Source organism: Malaclemys terrapin, chromosome 2 (assembly GCF_027887155.1).
Source record: "Malaclemys terrapin pileata isolate rMalTer1 chromosome 2, rMalTer1.hap1, whole genome shotgun sequence".
Taxonomy (NCBI): Eukaryota; Metazoa; Chordata; order Testudines; family Emydidae; genus Malaclemys; species Malaclemys terrapin.
The window spans coordinates 83603965-83624112 of NC_071506.1; the positions used below are offsets into that span (position 1 = coordinate 83603965).

Here is a 20148-nt window from a genome sequence, read left to right on the forward strand (position 1 = left end):
TTTTCTAACCCTCTGCTCTTAAAGTGAACTAACCTATGCATCCAGTTTCCACTCACCCAGTATAGCTATTTCCCCTACCCACAACTGGACCATCATATAAAATATATAGTACTTAGGGCTGTTGATTAATTGGTTAACTCACGCGATTAACTCAAAAATTAATCGTGATTAATTGCACTGTTAATAGAATACCAATTGAAATTTATTAAATATTTTGGATGTTTTTCTACATTTTCATATACATTGTATTGTAATTGAAATCAAATATTTGCAATGTAAAAATGATAAAATAGTATTTTTCAATTCACCTCATACATGTACTGTAGTGCAATCTCTTTGTCGTGACAGTGCAACTTACAAATGTAGATTTTTTTTTGTTACATAACAGCACTCAAAAACAAAACAATGTAAAATTTCAGAGCCTAAAAGTCCACTCAGTCCTACTTCTTGTTCAGCCAATCGCTAAGACAAACAAGTTTGTTTACATTCATAGGAAATAATGCTGCCCTCTTATTTATAATGTCAGCAGAAAGTGAGAACAAGCAAGCATTTGCATGGCACTTTTGTAGTTGGCATTTCAAGGTATTTACGTGCCAGATCTGCTAAACGACCGTATGGCCCTTCATGCTTCGGCCACCATTTCAGAGGAAAATGCTTCTATGCTGATAACACTCGTTAAAAAAATGTGTTATTAAATTTGTGACTGAACTCCTTGGGGGAGAATTATATGTCCCCTGCTCTGTTTTACCTCATTCTGCCACATATATCATGTTATAGCACTTTCAGATAATGACTCAGCACGTGCTCATTTTAAGAACATTTTCACTGTAGAGTTCACAAAACGCAAAGAAGGTACCAATGTGAGATTTCTAACTAACCCAAGGTTTAAGAATCTGAAGTGCCTTCCAAAACCTGAGAGGGACGAGGTGTGGTGCATGCTTTCAGAAGTCTTAAAAGAGCAACACTCCGCTGCAACTTCAGAACCTGAACAACCAAAAAAGAAAATCAACCTTCTGCTGGTGGCATCTGATTCAGATGATGAAAATGAACATACACTGGTCTGCACTGCTTTGGATTCTTATTGAGCAGAACCCATTATCAGCATGGACACATGTCCATTGGAATGGTGATTGAAGCATGAAGGGACATATGAATCTTTAGGGCATCTAGCATGTAAATATTTTGCGATGCTGGCTACAACAGTGCCATGTGAATGCCTGTTCTCACTTTCAGGTGACATTGTAAACAAAAAGCGGGCAGCATTAGCTCCTGCAAATGTAAATAAACTTGTTTGTCTTAGTGATTGGATGAATAAGTAGTAGTACTGAGTGGACTTACAGGTTCTAAAATTTTACATTGCACTCAAAAATAAAACAGTTTTTTTGTACATAATTCTACATTTGTAAGTTCAACTTTAATGATAAAGAGATTACACTACAGTTCTTGTATTAGGTGAATTGAAAAATACTATTTCTTTTGCTTTTTTACAAGGCAAATACTTGTAATCAAAAATAAATATAAAGTGAGCACTATGTACTTTTTATTGTGTTATTGAAATAAATATATTTGAAAATGTAGAAAACATCCAAAAATATTTAAATAAATGGTATTCTATTATTGTTTAGCAGTGCGATTAACCACAATTTATTTTTTTAATTGCTTGACAGTCCTAATAATACTCACAGATTAATGCAGAGCAGTTCCACATCCCACACACCCCCACGTGCAATGGAGTTGATGTGGAAAGATATAAAAGGATAGCTTACTTTGAGAACTTTTGGTAATCAGGGCCCAGATGTAACCTCATGACACAAGGTTTTACAGAGAATCAAGCAAGGCTCTTCCACTCAATAAAGATCTGCCAATTGAGTCATCATGACTCTTATAACAGTTTGGATAATTTATATTTAATATATATTTCCCAGAGGGAATGAACAGAACAGGTTATCACCTCTATCAATAATTTATATTTATATACAGGTGTAAAATGGTAAGTAGTCTCAAATGATGTGTTAAGGTTGATGAACACAATACCCAGAGCATATTTGCAGCTGTCATCCTTGTATCTCCTGAATTATCACCACGTCTTGGAAGCAATTTTTCACAGCTTTTTCTTTACTGTCCTTGCCATCTACATAGACTGAAAACTTATGGAAAGAGAAAAAAGCACATTAGACTGCTACTTCACTTCTAAATAAAGTTTTATCTTCTCATAACAGAAGCTTTGTAGTGTTAGTGGATAGTTTCAACAGGAGCTCATATCACAATCAACACCTAGAAATATAACTATTCCAGAAAGTATCTGAACAGTATAAAAGATTTTATTTATTAGATTTTAAAAATATAAGTAAAGGTCATATGATAATTTGACATTTCAAAATCATATTCAATCCTTCAGCTTCATAAAAATGTTTAACTCATTAATTCTAAATATGAAGATAGCTTTAAATGACTTAATATTCCCTTTATGAGCTAAGATTTTTATGTAATTGTATAATTCTCAAAGGATCCTAAGCACTGAGCTTCTGCAATTCTTCCTCCAATAAACCTTCATATTTTGATAATAAAAGGATATGCCAATTTAAAAATCTCACTTGTCTGAAAATGGCCTACTGTACTTCTAAAGGCCTAATATTGCCACAAGTGAAAATTAGAAAGAAAAATATTCTTCAGTGTATGTTTTGTTCATTAGACAGCACTCTGCATAAAGTCAGCATTCCTTGTTGCTGTGTTGAGACCCATGCAAACAACAAGAAAGAGGAAAACCTTTTAAAAATAGGAAAATGATGACAAAACAACATTTGTCAGGAAAACTAAGGGGCACACAATACATAGGCAGCTGCTGTGTATCACACCGAATTGAATTAAATTCATATCTTGTGCTCCTTTATGTATTTCCAACTGTTCTGTCATTTTATGCCTAGGTTGCAAGCTCTTTGGGCCAGGGATTGTCTTTTTATTCCATGTTTGTATAGGGCCTGGCACAATAGGCCGGGGTTCCTTTCGCTATCATCACAATACATAATAGTACCTGTAATTGCTTTTTTAAAAAAAAGAGTAACTAGATTTCAAGTTGACAGAGGTCCACTTAAATTCATTTGATTTTACTCTGCTCTGAATTTTCAATGTGCATCAGATATTTGTATGGACAACACAACTGGCATTATAGAAAGATTTGGCAGCTGCTAAGAGACAGATTGAAACTTTTTGCAGCCAGGAAAGTGTGGGAAGCAGTTTGGGATTATGGGACAAACATAATAGCTGGCTATTTCTGCTGAAATAATCACTGACAATATCAGTGTCGTTAGGTTTCAGAGTTAACTGTTCACTGAGAAAATGAGGGCAACTCATGCCTTGTTAATGCCATTGTTTTAGATTGGCTGCAGACTCAGAAGACAATACATCTGTTTACACTGGTTCATGTTTGGAAGTATTTCTCCACACCCATAAGGACTAGGAATGTAGTGGTTTTTTTAAATAAATTTTTGACTCCGCCACATAAGACCTGATCATGGATAAATCACTTAAGCCTAATCTTTCAACTTTTGGCAGATCTGATTTTTGAAGATGAGCTCATGGTGCATCTGCTGAGTTCAACTGGAACTCTGGGTCCTCATCTTCTAAAGATCAGGTCCCAACTCTCTTTAGATGGAACCCTGAAATTGAGAGACATCAAAAACTAGTTGACATTTTAAAAATGAAGGTGCCAGCTCTGTGCAGGTGGACTGTGGCACCCATCTGGACTCCACAGATTTCAGTGCGGGTTCCCGCTGGTCCAGAGCTCTGCCTGCCTGGAGGCAATAGGAGGATTAGGCCCTCAGACTGTAATCTCTAGGGGTGAAAATATGTTCTGTGCCTACAAGAGGTGCAGCACAAAACAACCTCTGTGGGGCCTATGGTGGCTTTATGATACCTTTTGACTTCTCCGTATTCTGGACTGCTATGGCACCCAGAATAAGTCCACACAGCCCTGGAAGGCAGCCTCAGTTATAGCAGCCTGTTGCCAGCTGCCTATGGGTAGTAGCAGCATCTCAAATACCCAAAATGCTAGGTGCTGTAGCCCTTCCCCCAACACACCCTTCTCACCATTAACTCCATGGCACCACACCCCCTTGCTGGTGCTTGTAGAGGAGGCTTTTTAGAACTGCACAAGAAGTCTCACAGCCCTGGTACCATGGAGCTTATTTAATTACATGTTTATAAAAAAAAGTCTCATGAGATTCTCAGTTTGGGAGCTGCTCTAGACATTCTGAGTTTTATATAGCATTTATTTCCTCTTGTAACCCTTGACATTCAACTATCTTAAAACCATATTCTCCACTTACTCTGTAAGCAAAGCTCCCATGATATCAATAAAAGTTTTGCATAAACATTTTGCCCTTAATGATTAACACAGAACAATGTTTTTTTAACTAAGAATTTAGCTTCCTAAGGGAAGCCTAAACAAACCCAGGGAAAATGTAATATATACACATAGACATATTAAATGCCAATTATATATATTGTACATACTTAGCTTTTTCCCCCTTACACTTTGGACAATTAGAAACCCATAACTATTATTTAGTACTATAGCCAATAGAAGGTTTTTGCCTACTGGTAGGATTATAACAGCTTGCACTTCATTGTTGAAATATTTGCGTACATTTTTTGTTTTAACTGTATCTAGTGTAAAAACAACCATTATTTCAGCTTTGCTAAGTCTACTGCCCAAATAAAGAAAAAAAAATTGAAATTGAACCACAATATAAACTATAACAGAGAAATTAAAAACCTGTGAATAATACACTGACAAAACAAATTGAATTTAAAAATCATTGTGTTCAAGTTACAAAAGAGACAACTTGTGAACATCAGGCTTTGGTTAAAAACAATCAAAAGTTTATTTAATTTGAGGTGTATGATTTATTTTGCTCCTTGTTATCAATAATGGCAATTTATCTTCCGAGGATCACTTTGCCTCCAATGTTGCATACAAACAGCAATGTTTCATTAAAAACAGTTATCTTTTTCATAGTAAAACCTAAGGGAAGCAAAGGACATATGCAGTATATCATTCTAAAAATAATTTAATTATTGCTGAAACAGTTATCAGTTCAAAAGAACAGATATGAAACTTATAATAAATATTTTTCAAGAACATTACAAGAAAGAGGAGCTAAAAAAGTAAGTTAGGTATAAATTGAAACATGAAGCATAGCTTAGTTTTTAAAATGTTTTCAAGAATGAGGAAACAAGGTTTATAAAATATTTATATTCTGCTAAACTTTTACCATACACATATGCCTTAATATGCAGAATTTGTAAGATGTTGAGACTATACTCAAAGTACTAACAGCATTAAAAAAAGATGGAATTGTTGACTATTTTAAAAGTGTAATTTTTAGAAATATAGAATATGTACATAGAATATGTACCAGTCAACAGTCCACATACCTATTAATGTGGACATTGCTCCCTTTATCTCAGGGGATAGAAAGACACATGACTATGTGGTACGATATGTTGTATTTATACTTGTTTTCTGATTTGTCACCAACCCAAAGTAGTATTTTCTTTCAGAAAAATCAATCCGATTCAGAAGCATGTACTTCAAGTGATCTGCCCTACTTCTCAAGGGGAATCAAAATACAGGAACACCTTGTGAAACTGAAGACACCACCATAATCTAATCAGAAGGCTAATCACTACAAGGATTTCAATTTAAGTGTCTGTTTCATTTACATTGCCTTCTGAGTGTTCTAGAATTATGGGGAGTGGGCAAGTTTTCAAATTAAGCTAAAAGATCCTACTTCATTTTCGTTGTACAGAGCAATGAAATAATCAATGTGTTGGAATTTAAGAACCTCATTTCCCCAACTGGTCCAACCAGGCTGCAGGCAGCGAGCAAACAACTCCAAACATTCTGCATCAGGTTTGATATATTTTGTCAGAATCTCTGTGCAAAAGGAAAAAAAAAGAAACAAAGATGATGATGAAAACGGAGTGTTTAAAAAAAAAAAATCAATTTCCTCTGAGCTGTTGGGAGATGAAAAAAGGAATGTTTCATTAAAAAAAAAAAAGACAGCAAATTAATTTCAAGGATTTCATCAACCAGCTTGACTATTTATAGTCAGAAAGTCATTTGAAATAAGTGCCCTTGAGATTTTGAACAATACTGTCAAAGCCTTCAATAGCCCTGATTTATCGGTTTTCATTTGGAGTCAGGGAATCAGGATTTCAGTGCCTACGTAGGTGACTTTTCAATTTTTCAATATTGTCATCATAACATCTCCTGAGTACTGACTTGACTATCTTTTTTAATACATGGACATTCAAAAAAGTAGTTTTCCTTCTGAAAGAGCAATTGCTTCTGATTATTTATTAGGACTGCAGTGCTCCCCACCCTTCACAACCCACAAAAAGGATAGAGCAATTAGAATCATAGAATATCAGGGTTGGAAGGGACCTGAGGAGGCCATCTAGTCCAACCCCCTGCTCAAACCAGGACCAATTCCCAACTAAATCATCTCATGAATTAGTGATGACATCCTGTAAAAAGGTGAAAGAAACACCAGTTCAAGCATCTAGTAGTTAGTAGGTAGTTAATACAGAGATGACGACTTCTTCATAACACTAGAGCCATTGTATCCTGGAAGCATTAGGAGAAAAGTCTATAAAAGTGTTCTTTCCTTTAGTGTTACAAATATAAATCACATTTCTTCTACAAGTTAGTATTCTTTTTAATGAATAAATCTAAATAAATTGGTATTTTCTGTTAAAATACCAATTATTTCACTTATTATGAGGAATATTTGGTATGGGAGGGGCAGGGAAGGTATCTTGATTCATTGATTTTATCTGAAAGGCATTATTGCAAATATTTTTCTTACATTTTTGAATGGGGTACTTGTCAGACAGATCAATATAGCTTGCTGCTGGGTCAAAGGGATTCTTAATTGTTAAGTTTCAGGGAGAATGTTTAAAGTACAAAAAAAAAGCTTACTAAGTAAAACGGTTTAAAAAGTGACATAGTATGTAGGAGTGGAAAAGCCTGAAAAATACCTCTAGAACAAAAATATGCCCCAGCAATGTAATTTTAACTTCTGACTGTTACTGACTAGAAAATTGAAAAAACTCCCCCTTTCTAAACTTTCCTCCAGAACTCAATCAGAATTTTAACTATTCCTCATTATTCCTCATTCCATCATAATTCATTATTATAACAGGCATTTTGTTACCTGAACTGATCTCTCCTCTCACTATCATTTCAGAAAGTAGAAATACATCTGATCAGCATACATCAAAGCAAGGGTGAAAACATTTATGGCCAGAATCCATTGTTTGATTTTCAGGTCAGAGTTGCCCATCAAAGAATTACACTTTCAGGTAGGTGGCCACTTGCTGATTTCCCATCTGTTCAAATGCACATCATGAAATGCTCCTGCTGTTGGAAGATGAATATGCTCCCAAAGATCTACTGTGTGGCAATCTTACCACATGCTTTTTCTACCCAAACGTTTTCCCTTCTCTGAAAGCTGCAACCCACTTTAAACTCATTCTAATATTTTTAAAATATCTAAGTTTTTTTCCCTTTAAAGTTTCCATACCTCTCATATTTTGGTACAAGCACAGGTCATGTAGACCAGCCCCAACTCTTAAAAAAAAAAAAAAAAAAAAAAAAAACACACACCCACAGAAATTCTACAGGTGACTTATTCACACTGGGGGGTTTTTTTTGGCCACATAATACTGCTATTACTAATAATCTCATATGGGAAAATCTATTCCTTCTAATAAGCAGGCTAGAAAACCTAATCCAATCTAACATTTGCATAAGAGTCTAGCAGCTTTAGAACAAAATGTGCATTCTGACAGCAAGCCTGCTACACTGCTCACAAGCATTTCCCTCCCTCTAATTAGACAGCTAGATAGTATTCCTCAAAAAAATGTGCCAATATCATTTTGCAAAGCCACCACCTTAAGAAAAAATAAAACTGTCATTCTTTTCCATGCTCTCTTTAGTTAAGGATTGTTTGTGTACTGATCTGCTGCCAGTATTTTAACAAACGTCTCCCAAAAATCTATCCCCCTGGTCATCTAAGAAAGCCCATATAAGAGTGAATCTCTAAAGCCCCAAGCTTTCAATAAATTTTCCCTGGACAGAATTCTGCTCTTTTGACTTCAACAGGGACCAGCATATGCAGAGCTTATTGAAACATCAGAGCTTTAGTTTCTTTTCCCCATTTAAAAATAAAACCCACTTTTTATAACCAAAAAATCCAAATAAGAAACCTTTTGGCCAACAAGGTTTTATTAAATTTATATTTTCGAGTACTTGTATTTTGTTCCTAAAAAAATTTCTCTCTCGAGTGTATATTGATGCTGCAACACGAAGTCCAGCGGCACTAGTATTACTAATTATCGAGCACCAAAACTTTCATCTTCTGAAAAGAATTTTAAAATACCTACTATCTGACACAGCACAAGAGAGAAATTACTTCTGATAGGGATTACTTAGCTGTAACCAGAGGTGCGATGCCAACATTTCCATCAATTTTGGGGACAGAATTTAACCAGGGGTTCCTAGGAGTCTCCCACTTTCCCTTCCCCTACAGCCCCTAAAGATCCCACTCCAGAACATGATGACTGTGTGCACAGATGCAGCCAGATTATATTTACAATAATTCAAGCTATCACAATATAATTTTTCATAGCTTGGATTGGGTATTTACATAATCACATCAGGCAATAACCCTCAGTGCAATGAAAATTAGCATATATAGAGGGCAATAATATGGCCGTATTTTGTTGGTATAAAAGCTAATGCCACCAGTTTACCTGAACATTAACTTTCTATTTTAAGCTATAAGTCCTACCTTCACAAATACATGTTAATATACTCTTGGGAGTGATCTTTAGACGTTAAGCAAAACTCTTTAAGAGAGTTAAATTTGTGCTTAGCACAGGACCAGGAAAGGGTGGGGAGGGAGTGTTGGAGGTTGGGCAAAGGTGGCATTATGCCACCTAGCCTTTGTCTAAGCCTCCAGTTGGCTGAGTTCCAATTTATGCCTGGCTGCCAACAGCCCCACAGACTATTGGACAGCAGGGTATCACATGGGACATAAGGACTTCTTTAATTCCCTCTCAGGCATGTCTCTACAACATGGCTCAAGGGGGCAAAGAACTGCTACAGGAAGCAGGTTTTCTCTGGGCTTTCAATACTTTGCTCTGCTAAAGCAGGGCAAAGTGGCTGGGGAAGACCCAAGAATAAAGCCCAGGATTTTTAAGTTGGCTGTCTCTTCATAGCCAATAACTTCTTTACAAACTGTGGAAGAAATCTGAAATCTCAAGAGCCAGTCTAGGAACCTGTACAAAAACACAAAAAAACCCAAAACATTATTTGAAATTCAACATTGCTCAGTGTTCTCCATGTAAGGGAGCCACCCTTTATGTATCCTAGCAGCAACAATGAATTGAACTAGAAGGAAAACCTGCTGTTATTTGAAACAAAATCATAAGTGATAAAATTTCATTTTAAAGTATTTGCATAAACCAGTTTAAGTACATCTATAATGACATATTAAAGCTGTGAGCACTAAATGCAGAACATGTATCACCAGAAACCCCTACAGTCATGATTTCATAGTTAAATGCACTGCAGGAACCCGAATGTCTCCTTTTGATGGCTTGCTTTAATTTGCATCTTCCTCTTCCCCCAGAGAAATAAATTGTTATAATCAGTCATTAAATGGCTACGTATGTACCAACATAAAACTTTACAATAGTAACAAGAAATCAAGTGCCAGACAGTAGCAATAAATACTAATATTTTTGGCTTTGTTGCTACTTAAACAAAACACAAAGAATGTGTGTGTGTGAGTCAAGTTTCCTTCTCCCCCATCCCCAAACTTCAGCTTCTGTTCATATTGTTCTAAATAATCTAGGAATGTGGATCAGCTGCTCTCTACTGGCAAATCTAGAATACTGCCTTAAAAAACAAAAAACCAAATAACCCTGTGTAATACTACTCCAGTACTAAGAACATCTGCAATATCTTTAAACAGAAGCAACACCTTTATTCTTTAATTTTTGCTGTTCTAAGAGTAACCTTTACTTATTGCAAATATACATGTACGTTAGAAAAAAAGTGTAAATCACTGGCCAGATGATCTGTTCTCAGTGGTAAATTTATTCTTCCAGCAATAAAAATGAATAAAGCACAATAGGCGTGCAGCCATTCTCCAAAAGAATTTTTGGCATGTAATATACTCACCTTATACACATCTACATCAGATATTATGTGAAAGCTTATTTTATGTACCTTTAAAGGAATATGATGTGGAACTGTCAAGTGGTGCGGTAAGGCTGAAGAGCACAGTGAAACAATGGTACCCAAAATGAGTTTTTTTTTTTTGCAGTTCTGGAACCACTACAACATGACTGACTATAGTTTTTACTGTTCATGTTAATGTCAACATCTTAATGTGGTGTTTATTTGGTCAAAACTACCAAACATCAATGTATTAAAGTATTTTTATTGTTTTTTCATGGGCAAATATTTTTTCCAGCAAAAATTAAGTTATTTCGCACATGGCAAAAATGGCAAATGGCAACATTTTGCAATATACTAACGTGAAATGTTTTCAGATCACATTAATTGTCAAAGTATCTCATGAGTGATAACAGTTTTATATGTTCAGTTGACATTTGCTGAACAGATCAGTCTCACACTGAAGATTGTGCACCAGCAGCAGTAGGTGGTCTGCCTATAGTTTGTACTACATAGTGAGCAGATATAAATGTACATGAATTTTTAACAATACTTCCCCATTTGTAAGCTTTTGTACATACAATGTAGCCTCTAGTCCAGTGGTCCCCAACCTTTTTGTGGCCAGTAGCACATTCATGTTTTCAGAAGAGTGTGGCGAGCGCCAACAATTTTTCAAGGCTTATTTTGTATTTGTACATTAAATAATATGAAAAACATCACATTTAATATTACATAATATATAAATCCAGAGTGAAGAGAGAAGCCGGAGAGAAGCCGCGAGGACAAAGAACACCGGCGCCCGCAGTCCCGGAGTACTCTGTCCCCAGCAGGCACGGCGCCCCGGCTTCTCTCCCCTGCTGGGCACTAGGCGGGCCCCGTGCCTGCCGGGGACCGAGAACACCAGCACCCGCAGCCTGCAGCCCCGGAGTTCTCTGTCCTCGGCAGGCGCGGGGCCGCAACTTCTCTCTGGCTTAAGCTGTGGCCCTGCGCCTGGCAGAGACCGAGAACACCGCGCCCGCAGCCTGAGTTCTCTGTCCCAATCAGGCACGGGGCCACGGCTTCTCTCCCCTGTTGGGCACTAGGCGGGTGCACATAAATGCCCTGGTGGGTGCCATAGTGCCCATGGGCACCACGTTGGGGACTACTGCTCTAGTCTGTCTGGTAGAAGGTTTTAATTTGTAATTGCCAATGCATGCAGTACTAACCTTTTAAATATTCTAGAAACTAGCTTTTTAATTCAGTGACACATGCACAAGTCAGTGTTAGAGATCATAATATACAGCTTCATATTATGAAAATGCAAAAGCTATGAGAGAAAGCAGTGGCCTAATGAAGTAGTGAAGACAAAGTCCACAAACAAGTCCTTGCCTCTGCACTGGAGATGAAGAGCACATACAAGGGTCTCGACTGAAAATAGCAGATGCTAGTGAAAAACAAATTGAAAGATCAGTGAAAGGTGCACTTGATTTTCATGGGACATGTAGCTTCTTCAGCCCAGTCAAGAAATCTACCATCAAAACATTTGCTGACATGAGGAAAAAGACCAAATTTAAGTCTGGCAAGGGAGGGACAATCACAGCAGCTATCAGTCTTGAAATTGTTTTCTGCAGAGCCCAATGCTTAGCAAGATATAGAGATGATGTTTCAATACCAACTATTCTTAGTCTCCCATGGGTACCTGAGCCTATGTCCCTCTTACATGCTGATGTAACAGTAAGAAGCACAGACAAAGCTGAATTAGGGCATCAGCTGAAGCTGAAAGAATCCATGAGCTAAGAGCATGCAACAAAGAAACCACAGTGTATAGCAGAGATGCCATGGCTGTCATACAAATGATGGCTGGACACAAATTCCACACATTTGATGAACTGGGTGCTGAGTACTTCAGGTACAGAATTAGCTTTTAGGACCTGACTGAAGTCTTTGACAGAAAAGCAGAAAGACAGCATCAGACAGGATCTAAGGTTAGATGTAAGAAATACCAGGTGATTGGTGGACACACTGTGCTTCCATGTTAAGAGTTTTTAAACAGGTCATCCAAGAAGCAATTGCTTTTAAAATTTCTTTGTGAATATACGGTTCAAAATGCACCTGAGAGTGTAGGAGTATGCCAGCACAAATACTCCTTCTTGCTGGATGTTTTTTCAATAGTGAAGTAACGAAGTCCATCACCACTAAATGTGTTGAAGAAGCCCAATGGATCTAAGCTACGCAATTTGAGTTACGTTCGTAGCATAACTCAAGTAGACGTAGCTTAGATCTACTTACCGGGGGGTCCACACTACACTACGTCGATGGGAGACACTCTCCCGTCAACTCCCCTTATTCTTCTCGTTCCAGTGGAGTACCAGAGTTGACAGGAGAGCAATCTACAGTCAATTTAGCGGGTCTTCACTAATTGACCCCCGGTGGATCGATAGCCGCAGCATCAATCCACCGGTAAGTGAAGACAAGCCCCAAAACTTGAACAGTACTCAAGAGGAAGTGGACACAAAGATGCTTCTGCACACTGTATGTGCCAGAGTGGCTTTCAGGTTTCTTGGGTTCAAAGGAACTATAACAATTAGATCATCTGACACACCTGATTTGGACTGTGCTGTTCACTACTTTCCAAAAATGGAATATGCACATAACATGTGGCCTAAAACAGGCACCACTACAAGCACAACTAACAAGCGTTGCTTCATACTTGTGCACACAATTTGTGGCACACTCACTCCTGACTTCCGCAACATACCTCCTGCTGTACATGCATTAAGAGATATAACTGTCTCATCCCTATATGGTATTGGAGGGGGGAAAATCTGTGTTTAATGTTGTCAAAACAAAGGGAGCTTACCATTTCAGAGATCTTGCCAAATTGGGAGAGTCTGACAGACAAGCTGCAATTTCTGCAGCAAGGCAGTGCTCTATGACCAGAGCAAGAAAAGGAAACCCACAGAGACCTGAATTGTTTGCACCTCAAGCTATTTATCAAAAAGGAAAAGTCACTGGTCAAATTTCCCCCATGTGAGGACCGTTTTGAATAGCATGTCAAAAGAGAATCTTGCCAAACAAAGATTTGGATGTCTTCGCATATAGGTAAACCACATATTGGATCACCATTGTAGCATATATGGAAAAATGTGTATGATCTACTTCCTGTATTCTTCACGGGACTAATGGCATCTCAGCTTCTGCGAGACCTTATTTGTGCCTGTACCAGTAGGCATTGCTCTACAGTTAAGTGTGTCTATAGTCAGAACAATCTTTCCTTCACAGAACTGCATACATGCCTAGGCAAGGAAGACTGTGGTAACCCACACACTCTCAATAGAGGTCAGGAAGATGATGATAATGATGTTGACTAGAAATGTCACTAGTCGCATTTCAATGATACCAGTACAAATTTATTATTAGATTTTGTTTTACCCTTTAGATTGTTGTTGTGATGCTTTAAAGTCACAAAGAAATCCAATTTTGTGTCTTGAAATAATACATAGAGTAATTACACTAAAAAAAGGCAAATATTTCAAAATGGTCATTTTAATTTGATGATAGTATCACTATTTATTCCTGTGTCTATGGTAATGGCATCACTTGACAGCTCTGCATCATCTCTCATCTTAAAGTAGACATAATAAGCTTTCAAAATGATGTATGATGTGTGCACACATAGTGAGGGGTACATTAAGTCTACCAACTCAAGGTGCCTGCCACTCGCCTACAATGGCATTAGTACTAGATATGAGAGTGACAAGCAAGAAGCACACAAATGAAAGATGAATTCTAATCATACTTACTTGACTATAATTAATTTTGCCAAATCCATGGCTTTAAATACTTTTGCTAATCCCCAAAGTATAATATTTTGTTTTTAAGCCAGTTTCAGACTTGAATTCATATACAGGAATTCACCAGTGTCATTTCTATAATTTGTATCAGACACATACAGTATGAAGAAATCACTCAAGTACAGGAATCCTGAACAATCTATACATAGCAGTGCCACCATCCTGCACAGTGTTTATATAAGGCACTAATGCAGTGGTTCTCAACTTTTGTACTGGTGAGCCCTTTCACACAGCAAGCCTCTGAGTGCGGCCCCCTCCCCTTATAAATTAAAAAACACAAATTTTATATTAAACACTATTATCAATGCTGGAGATGAAGCGGGGTTTGTAGGTGGAGGCTGAGAGCTCACAACCCCCATGTAATAACTTCACGACCCCCCTGAGGGGTCACAACCCCCAGTTTGAGAACCCCAGCAATAAGGGAAATCAGACATTTTGAGATGCAATATCACCAGTGACCTAAGTCATTTTTGATGGAATTGGATGCCTAACCAACGTCCGACACAGAAACCAGACAGTTGGCTGAAGTTCAATCCAAATAAGAAACTGGTGGGTAGGGAGAAGCCTCTGGAGGGTTTGGTAGTGGAGGGGGGTTGCCTCTGTTCCCTCAGGGGTTCTGACTGCTCCCCCGATTCCCGCATCTACCCATTTCAAGATTGCCCACTCTCCCCCTGCAATACTACGGGCTTTGTGCACCCCTCTTTTCCCCTTTCTCCATGCCAGGGTCTCTGCCCCCCATTTCTCCTTCAGCACTGTCTCTATCTTCCCTCCATCTCCCACCCCTACAAGCAGGATCTCCCTTTCTCAGCACCATGCCAGGGGTTCTGTTCTCCTATTCCTCTCTTCCCCCACACCACGGGTCCTGTTCCCACCCATTCCTCTTATGCCATAGGCTGTGACACTCCCCTCCCTCAAAGCATACTCATAGAATCATAACAATGTCAGGCTGGAAGTGACCTCGAGAGGCCAAGTCCAGCCCCCTGCACTGAGGCAGCAGCAAGTAAATCTAGACCATCCCTGACAGGTGTTTTTCCATCCTGTGCTTAACCTCCAATGACGGGGAACCTACAACCTCCCTTGAAACCTATTCCAGAGTTTAACTACTCTTAGATTTAGAAAATAGTTCCTAAAATCTAACCTAAATCTCCTCTATTTCCGATTAAGTCCATTACTTCTTGTCCAACGTTCAGTGGACATGGAGAACAATTGATCACCATCTTCTTTATATCAGCCACTAACATATTTGAAGACTTTTTTTAACCTTGTGTCTTTGGCCAGCTTTTCTATACATCTTGCTATTTTTGTCACTCTCCTCTGGAGTCTGTTCAAAGTACCTTTATTCCCCCTGGACTGGAAGGGAGGGGAACACTTTTGCCTCCCTCCCCACCACAGAGCAGAAGTTGTGGAGACAGGACACTAGAAGGGAAGAATAAAGCCTTCTTCTCTCTCCTCTCCCTCTGGCTGCCCCTACTGGCTGAGCATCTACACCACAGCTCCCATCGGGAAGAGAAATGATTTCTCTTCTATCTGTCTGGAAGACAAATCAGTCAAGGTGTCAAACACATTAAATTCTATTTGGAGGATGAGCAAGGGTTATGCTGGAAGGCATTAAGGGGTACCATCAACAAGTTGTTTGATCTACAGACAAGTGCAGAGGTACCTGAAACTGTGGCTTCGCTGAACGGATGACAGCAACTCCAGATGTACCCCATTTCCCCCCAAATCAATAGGGTTCTGTCCACTGATAACTAGATCATTCCCTGAAATTTTGGAATTGATCTGATGCACCGTTCAAAAGTTATCACATTACACACACTCAACTTGACTGCATTTCTGTTTGTCTGTAAAGTCTTTCCAAGTTTGGCCAGTAAAGTCTTAAGAGGTCTGAGTCCTGGCTGCTTCAGTGACCATGAGCCTTGCAATCATGTAGATCAGCCCAGGCACCCCTGTTAATCAACCAGAAAGACTTAGACTATAAGGCTCATTGCAGGACATTGCTGATGGATGGTCATGGATTCAAGCTTGCTTATATTTCAGATTACTAAACTGTGCCCAATTACTTGTCTCCAGACACATGTATATTAACACACACTATTAACAACAACAAAAAACCCTCCAAAATAAACACTGCAAAAGGAGTTGAGACTAGTACTCTAGCCATGGACAACTCTGCTCCTCAGACACAATGCAACTTTCTACCATAAGAGTAAATCTTGTCAGTGCAGGAGACAGAGCTGCTTGGGGGCTGGTCCAAGAACGTGGAACAAATTCCCACAGGAATCAAGAATCACCTCCAACCTCACCACCTTCCACTCCAAGTGCAAGGCACACTTCTTCAACCTGCCTTCTACACCAGAAATACATAGCATTGTATGCATATGATTTTTAACCCTACCATAACTAACACTACACTGCACACACAATTTTCTCCCTCGGGAGAGGATGACCTGAAGAATGAACCACACATGATGAATGTTAGTCATGTCATTTAATGGACCACTGGAAGCTGCTCAGATACTACAGTCATGAGGTCAGTATAATTGCCTATATAGAAGAGTAATCAAATTAGGATTTTGTCAGAAGTGTGTATTGAGAGAAGGGTGGGCTAAATTAAAGTTGAAAGACTTTTACTTTGCACACCCTGTCACCAAGTTCTCACCACATTTAAATCCAGTGATTTAACTCAAACTGATCTCATTTATGGTGGTTTAAGGTGAGAGACACAGTCTTTCCAACAGCCAAGACCCAAACCAGTTAGAGCTTTATAAAATCCATCAGTACCTGGATTTACACCCAAAACCTAATATGGATTTAGTGCAGTGGCCAGAGAAGGAGTCTAACAGGTTCCCTGTGGTTACTGGCACCTTCTGCAGCAGATGGAACATGATGAGTCTTCAAGTATAGCATATTTCAATGATCTAATCTATAAGTTCATAGATTCCAAGGCCAGAAGGGCCACTGTGATCACCTAGTGCAGTAATATAGGTCCACATTAGATTTGGGTGAACTACAGTTTTGAATTAAATTGAGATATTAGCATGAGCAATGGACCCAAAGCATGTGACCAAAAAGAATGAGTTCATGCAAAAGAAGAGTTGTTGTGTTAAACTTGTAATGACCCTTCAAAATATCAGTGTTATCTTAAAGTATGGGCTGAAGTAACAGAAATAAAATACAGTTAATTGGATACCAGGTGCAGTAAGTAATTTGCTATATAAGAAACTGCTTCATCTGGCCTTAACTGAGGTCTGATAATTGGCAATGACATCGCTTGTTTGTTAAAAATAGTATAAAGTCAACTCTTAAAGGGTTCACTGCTAATACCTGCCTGACCAAATTGAAGACAACCAATATCGGTCTAAGCACTCCTGGAGGTTAGCCCATTTATAAGTATCTTGATCAAATGCTTAGAAGTGTTTTGTTACTGTTTGGATGTACTAAATTGCTTATTATTTAGGCATGTTTAGAGCAATTATAAATAGCATTTGACCTTTCGTTTTAATAAATGAATTTATGGTTACATTAGTGTCATGGAAATACCCTGCATAAATAATACTTCCAACACTTAGTCTGTCTGACCGCCTATATAACACAGGCCATAGAACTTCCAAAAAATAAATTCCTAGAGCATATCTTTTTGAAAAACATCCACTCTTGATTTGAAAATTCATCATTGATCCGCCAGAGCCCCAGTTTGCAGACCCTCATGGCACTGTGCAAAGGTGATGAGATTCTTCAGACCTAGCATGAGCAAGGGCTTGGATGGGAGGCACCTTTTGTCTAACTGATTGGTTGGAGATCAACTCCTGTAATGTATAATGGATACTGGTAATTAACATGGGTATGGTCTACTTGCTGTCAATTACAACTCTACCTCGATATAACACGACCCGAGATAACAGGAATTTGGATATAATGCGGTAAAGCAGTGCTCTGGCAGGGGGCGGGGCTGTGCACTCCGGTGGATCAAAGCAAGTTTGATATAATGCGGTTTCACCTATAACGCGGTAAGATTTTTTGCCTCCCGAGGACAGCGTTATATTGAGGTAGAGGTGTATTGTCAGTTTGTTAAAAGTTATTTTTATTAAATTTGTGGTTTTAAAAAAATAAAATGTACCCAAGGTTTTGTGCTATATGTGCATATTCTATACATTAAATCTCTTCCACAATTAGGTGTCCCAGAAAGAAGAGACTGGTGGTTTTAATTAAGTAAACAACAGACAGTCTATTTTATGTATTCCCAGCCAGGGAAATGCTGCTCACCACACAAAGGAAAGAACTCAGGTCAACTGGCACTCTTTTACACAGAATACAGGAACAGAGCAATTTTGAAGTAGTTATAAACTATAAAGCAAATGCAACTTTTTTTTTTTATTTAAGACCTCTGTCCAAAAATTTCTAACGAGATGCCCAAACTTTGGTGCCTAACACCCATATTTAAGGAACTAAAAGTGGCAGGATTTTCAGAGATGTTGAACACTTGTCATTCCTATTGACTGCAATTGCTTGGCATCTCTGAAAATCAGGCTACTTATTTGGCACCTACATATGGATTTAGGTCCCTAGCTTCAGACACTCAAGTTTGAAAAAGCTTGGTCAATACAAACACTATATTGTAGAGAGATGTTCAAAGAACATACCAGTAAGAGGAGGTTTGTGTGAATGAAGAGTGCAGGGTACGCTGACAATTAATTTGTGGTCTGGAATTGGAAGTACTTCCACATCTGATTTCCTGTTGTATAAAATCAGAAGAAAATAAATGAGATTTCTCAATCAATACTGTGATACAGGTACGCGTTTTCATGGGGTTTTGTTTCAAATGGGATATAAAAAATACAGAGTACTCGTTCACTATCAGACTTCACCATAAGCCTTGGGGAAGCTAAATATCTAAATGTTGAGTGTATTTGTTTTCCTGAAAGATAAAGGGCAATTTATGAAATTTCGGAGGCTTTGGAGAAAATATAGGTAATAAAGGGATGAAACAAGAGGGGAAAAATATCCAAACTAATCGATAGTTCTGTCACTTTTCAACAGTAGAATATCACCTACTTTAACCAAAAGAACTCAAACCACACCCCTACATTATGTGCCTACATAAATACATACACACAGACCTCTGCTATGGTGAAGAATGCACAGCACAATCCCACCCACTTTTTTTCCCTCCTGATTCTGGGCCACCTGTTCATTGGACTGGTCCCCCAGTAAGAGAGAGAACAGACAAAGGACTGCTCTAACTTCTAATGGCAGCCAACAGCCCCAAGCAGGTAGGACTGCAGCTGGGAAGTGCCAGCAAAGGGAAGCCCTAGCCATGTCCCCTTTCCCAGAGCCATGCTCCATACACAGGCAGCTGGGAGAGACACGAGTTGCTTTGGTCGCTCTGTGCCACTGGAGAATTCCCCTTTCATTGGGATGATGCTCCCAAGGGCGGCTGTGCCAGTTTTAGGTGCAGTATGCACCAGGTAGGGGCAAAAAGTGACTGGCATGGCATAGATACACGCCTTAGCGTACAGGTACAGTACCACAAGTGTAATTTGTAAAGTCAAAATGACTAAGAACTTAAAAACTGGATTGTAACACATCACAAATCCTACTGATGATTAAACCTGGTGATATTCTGAACAAAAAAAGAGCTCTCAGACATGCTTATAGCTGTATGTTTCCATCGCTTCACACTGACTAAACAGAGATTCTAGGCTCCAGAGTGACACACGACAACCCTGGAAGCTTATTATATAGCTTATATAAGAATGACACATGCAAAAAGAACAACCACTTAGAAAAATACTTACTAAAAATAGTCTCTCCTACCTTAATGGCAAATTTATACTTCCTTGAACTCTCCCCAACACAAGAACTTCATAGGGTTTTTTGTGGGAAGAATCTAATGGAAATACAAATTCTCCAGATCTGGTAATCTGACAAAAAGAAATAAATAAATTTTGCATGTGACTTAGTATACAACAGCTACATTTTTGTATTAATCTCCCCCCCCAATACATAATGAAGATATAAAATTACTGCATCCCAGTGAAGTAGTAATGACCTTTAAATACAAAA

The 20148-nt window shown here is 38.5% G+C and overlaps 1 protein-coding gene across 6 annotated transcripts in view; it reads right to left on the minus strand.

Annotated features, from left to right (window-relative positions):
• Positions 1 to 1935: 1935 nt before the first annotated feature.
• The window catches only part of METTL4 (methyltransferase 4, N6-adenosine), a 33549-nt gene continuing 15336 nt past the window's right edge, over positions 1936 to 20148 (minus strand). For 4 of the 6 annotated variants that reach the window (XM_054018057.1, XM_054018055.1, XM_054018058.1 and 1 more), the window contains exons 7-10: positions 19900 to 20006; positions 18726 to 18817; positions 5847 to 5938; positions 1936 to 2147 (exon numbers count right to left, since the gene is read on the minus strand). In XM_054018057.1, coding sequence (XP_053874032.1) covers positions 2055 to 2147; positions 5847 to 5938; positions 18726 to 18817; positions 19900 to 20006 — 384 coding nt within the window. In that variant the 3' untranslated portion in view covers positions 1936 to 2054. Of the gene's footprint in view, positions 2148 to 4859; positions 5024 to 5521; positions 5939 to 18725; positions 18818 to 19899; positions 20007 to 20148 lie in introns of those variants that run through there. The other 2 variants (XM_054018060.1, XM_054018059.1) reach the window with 2 other exon arrangements.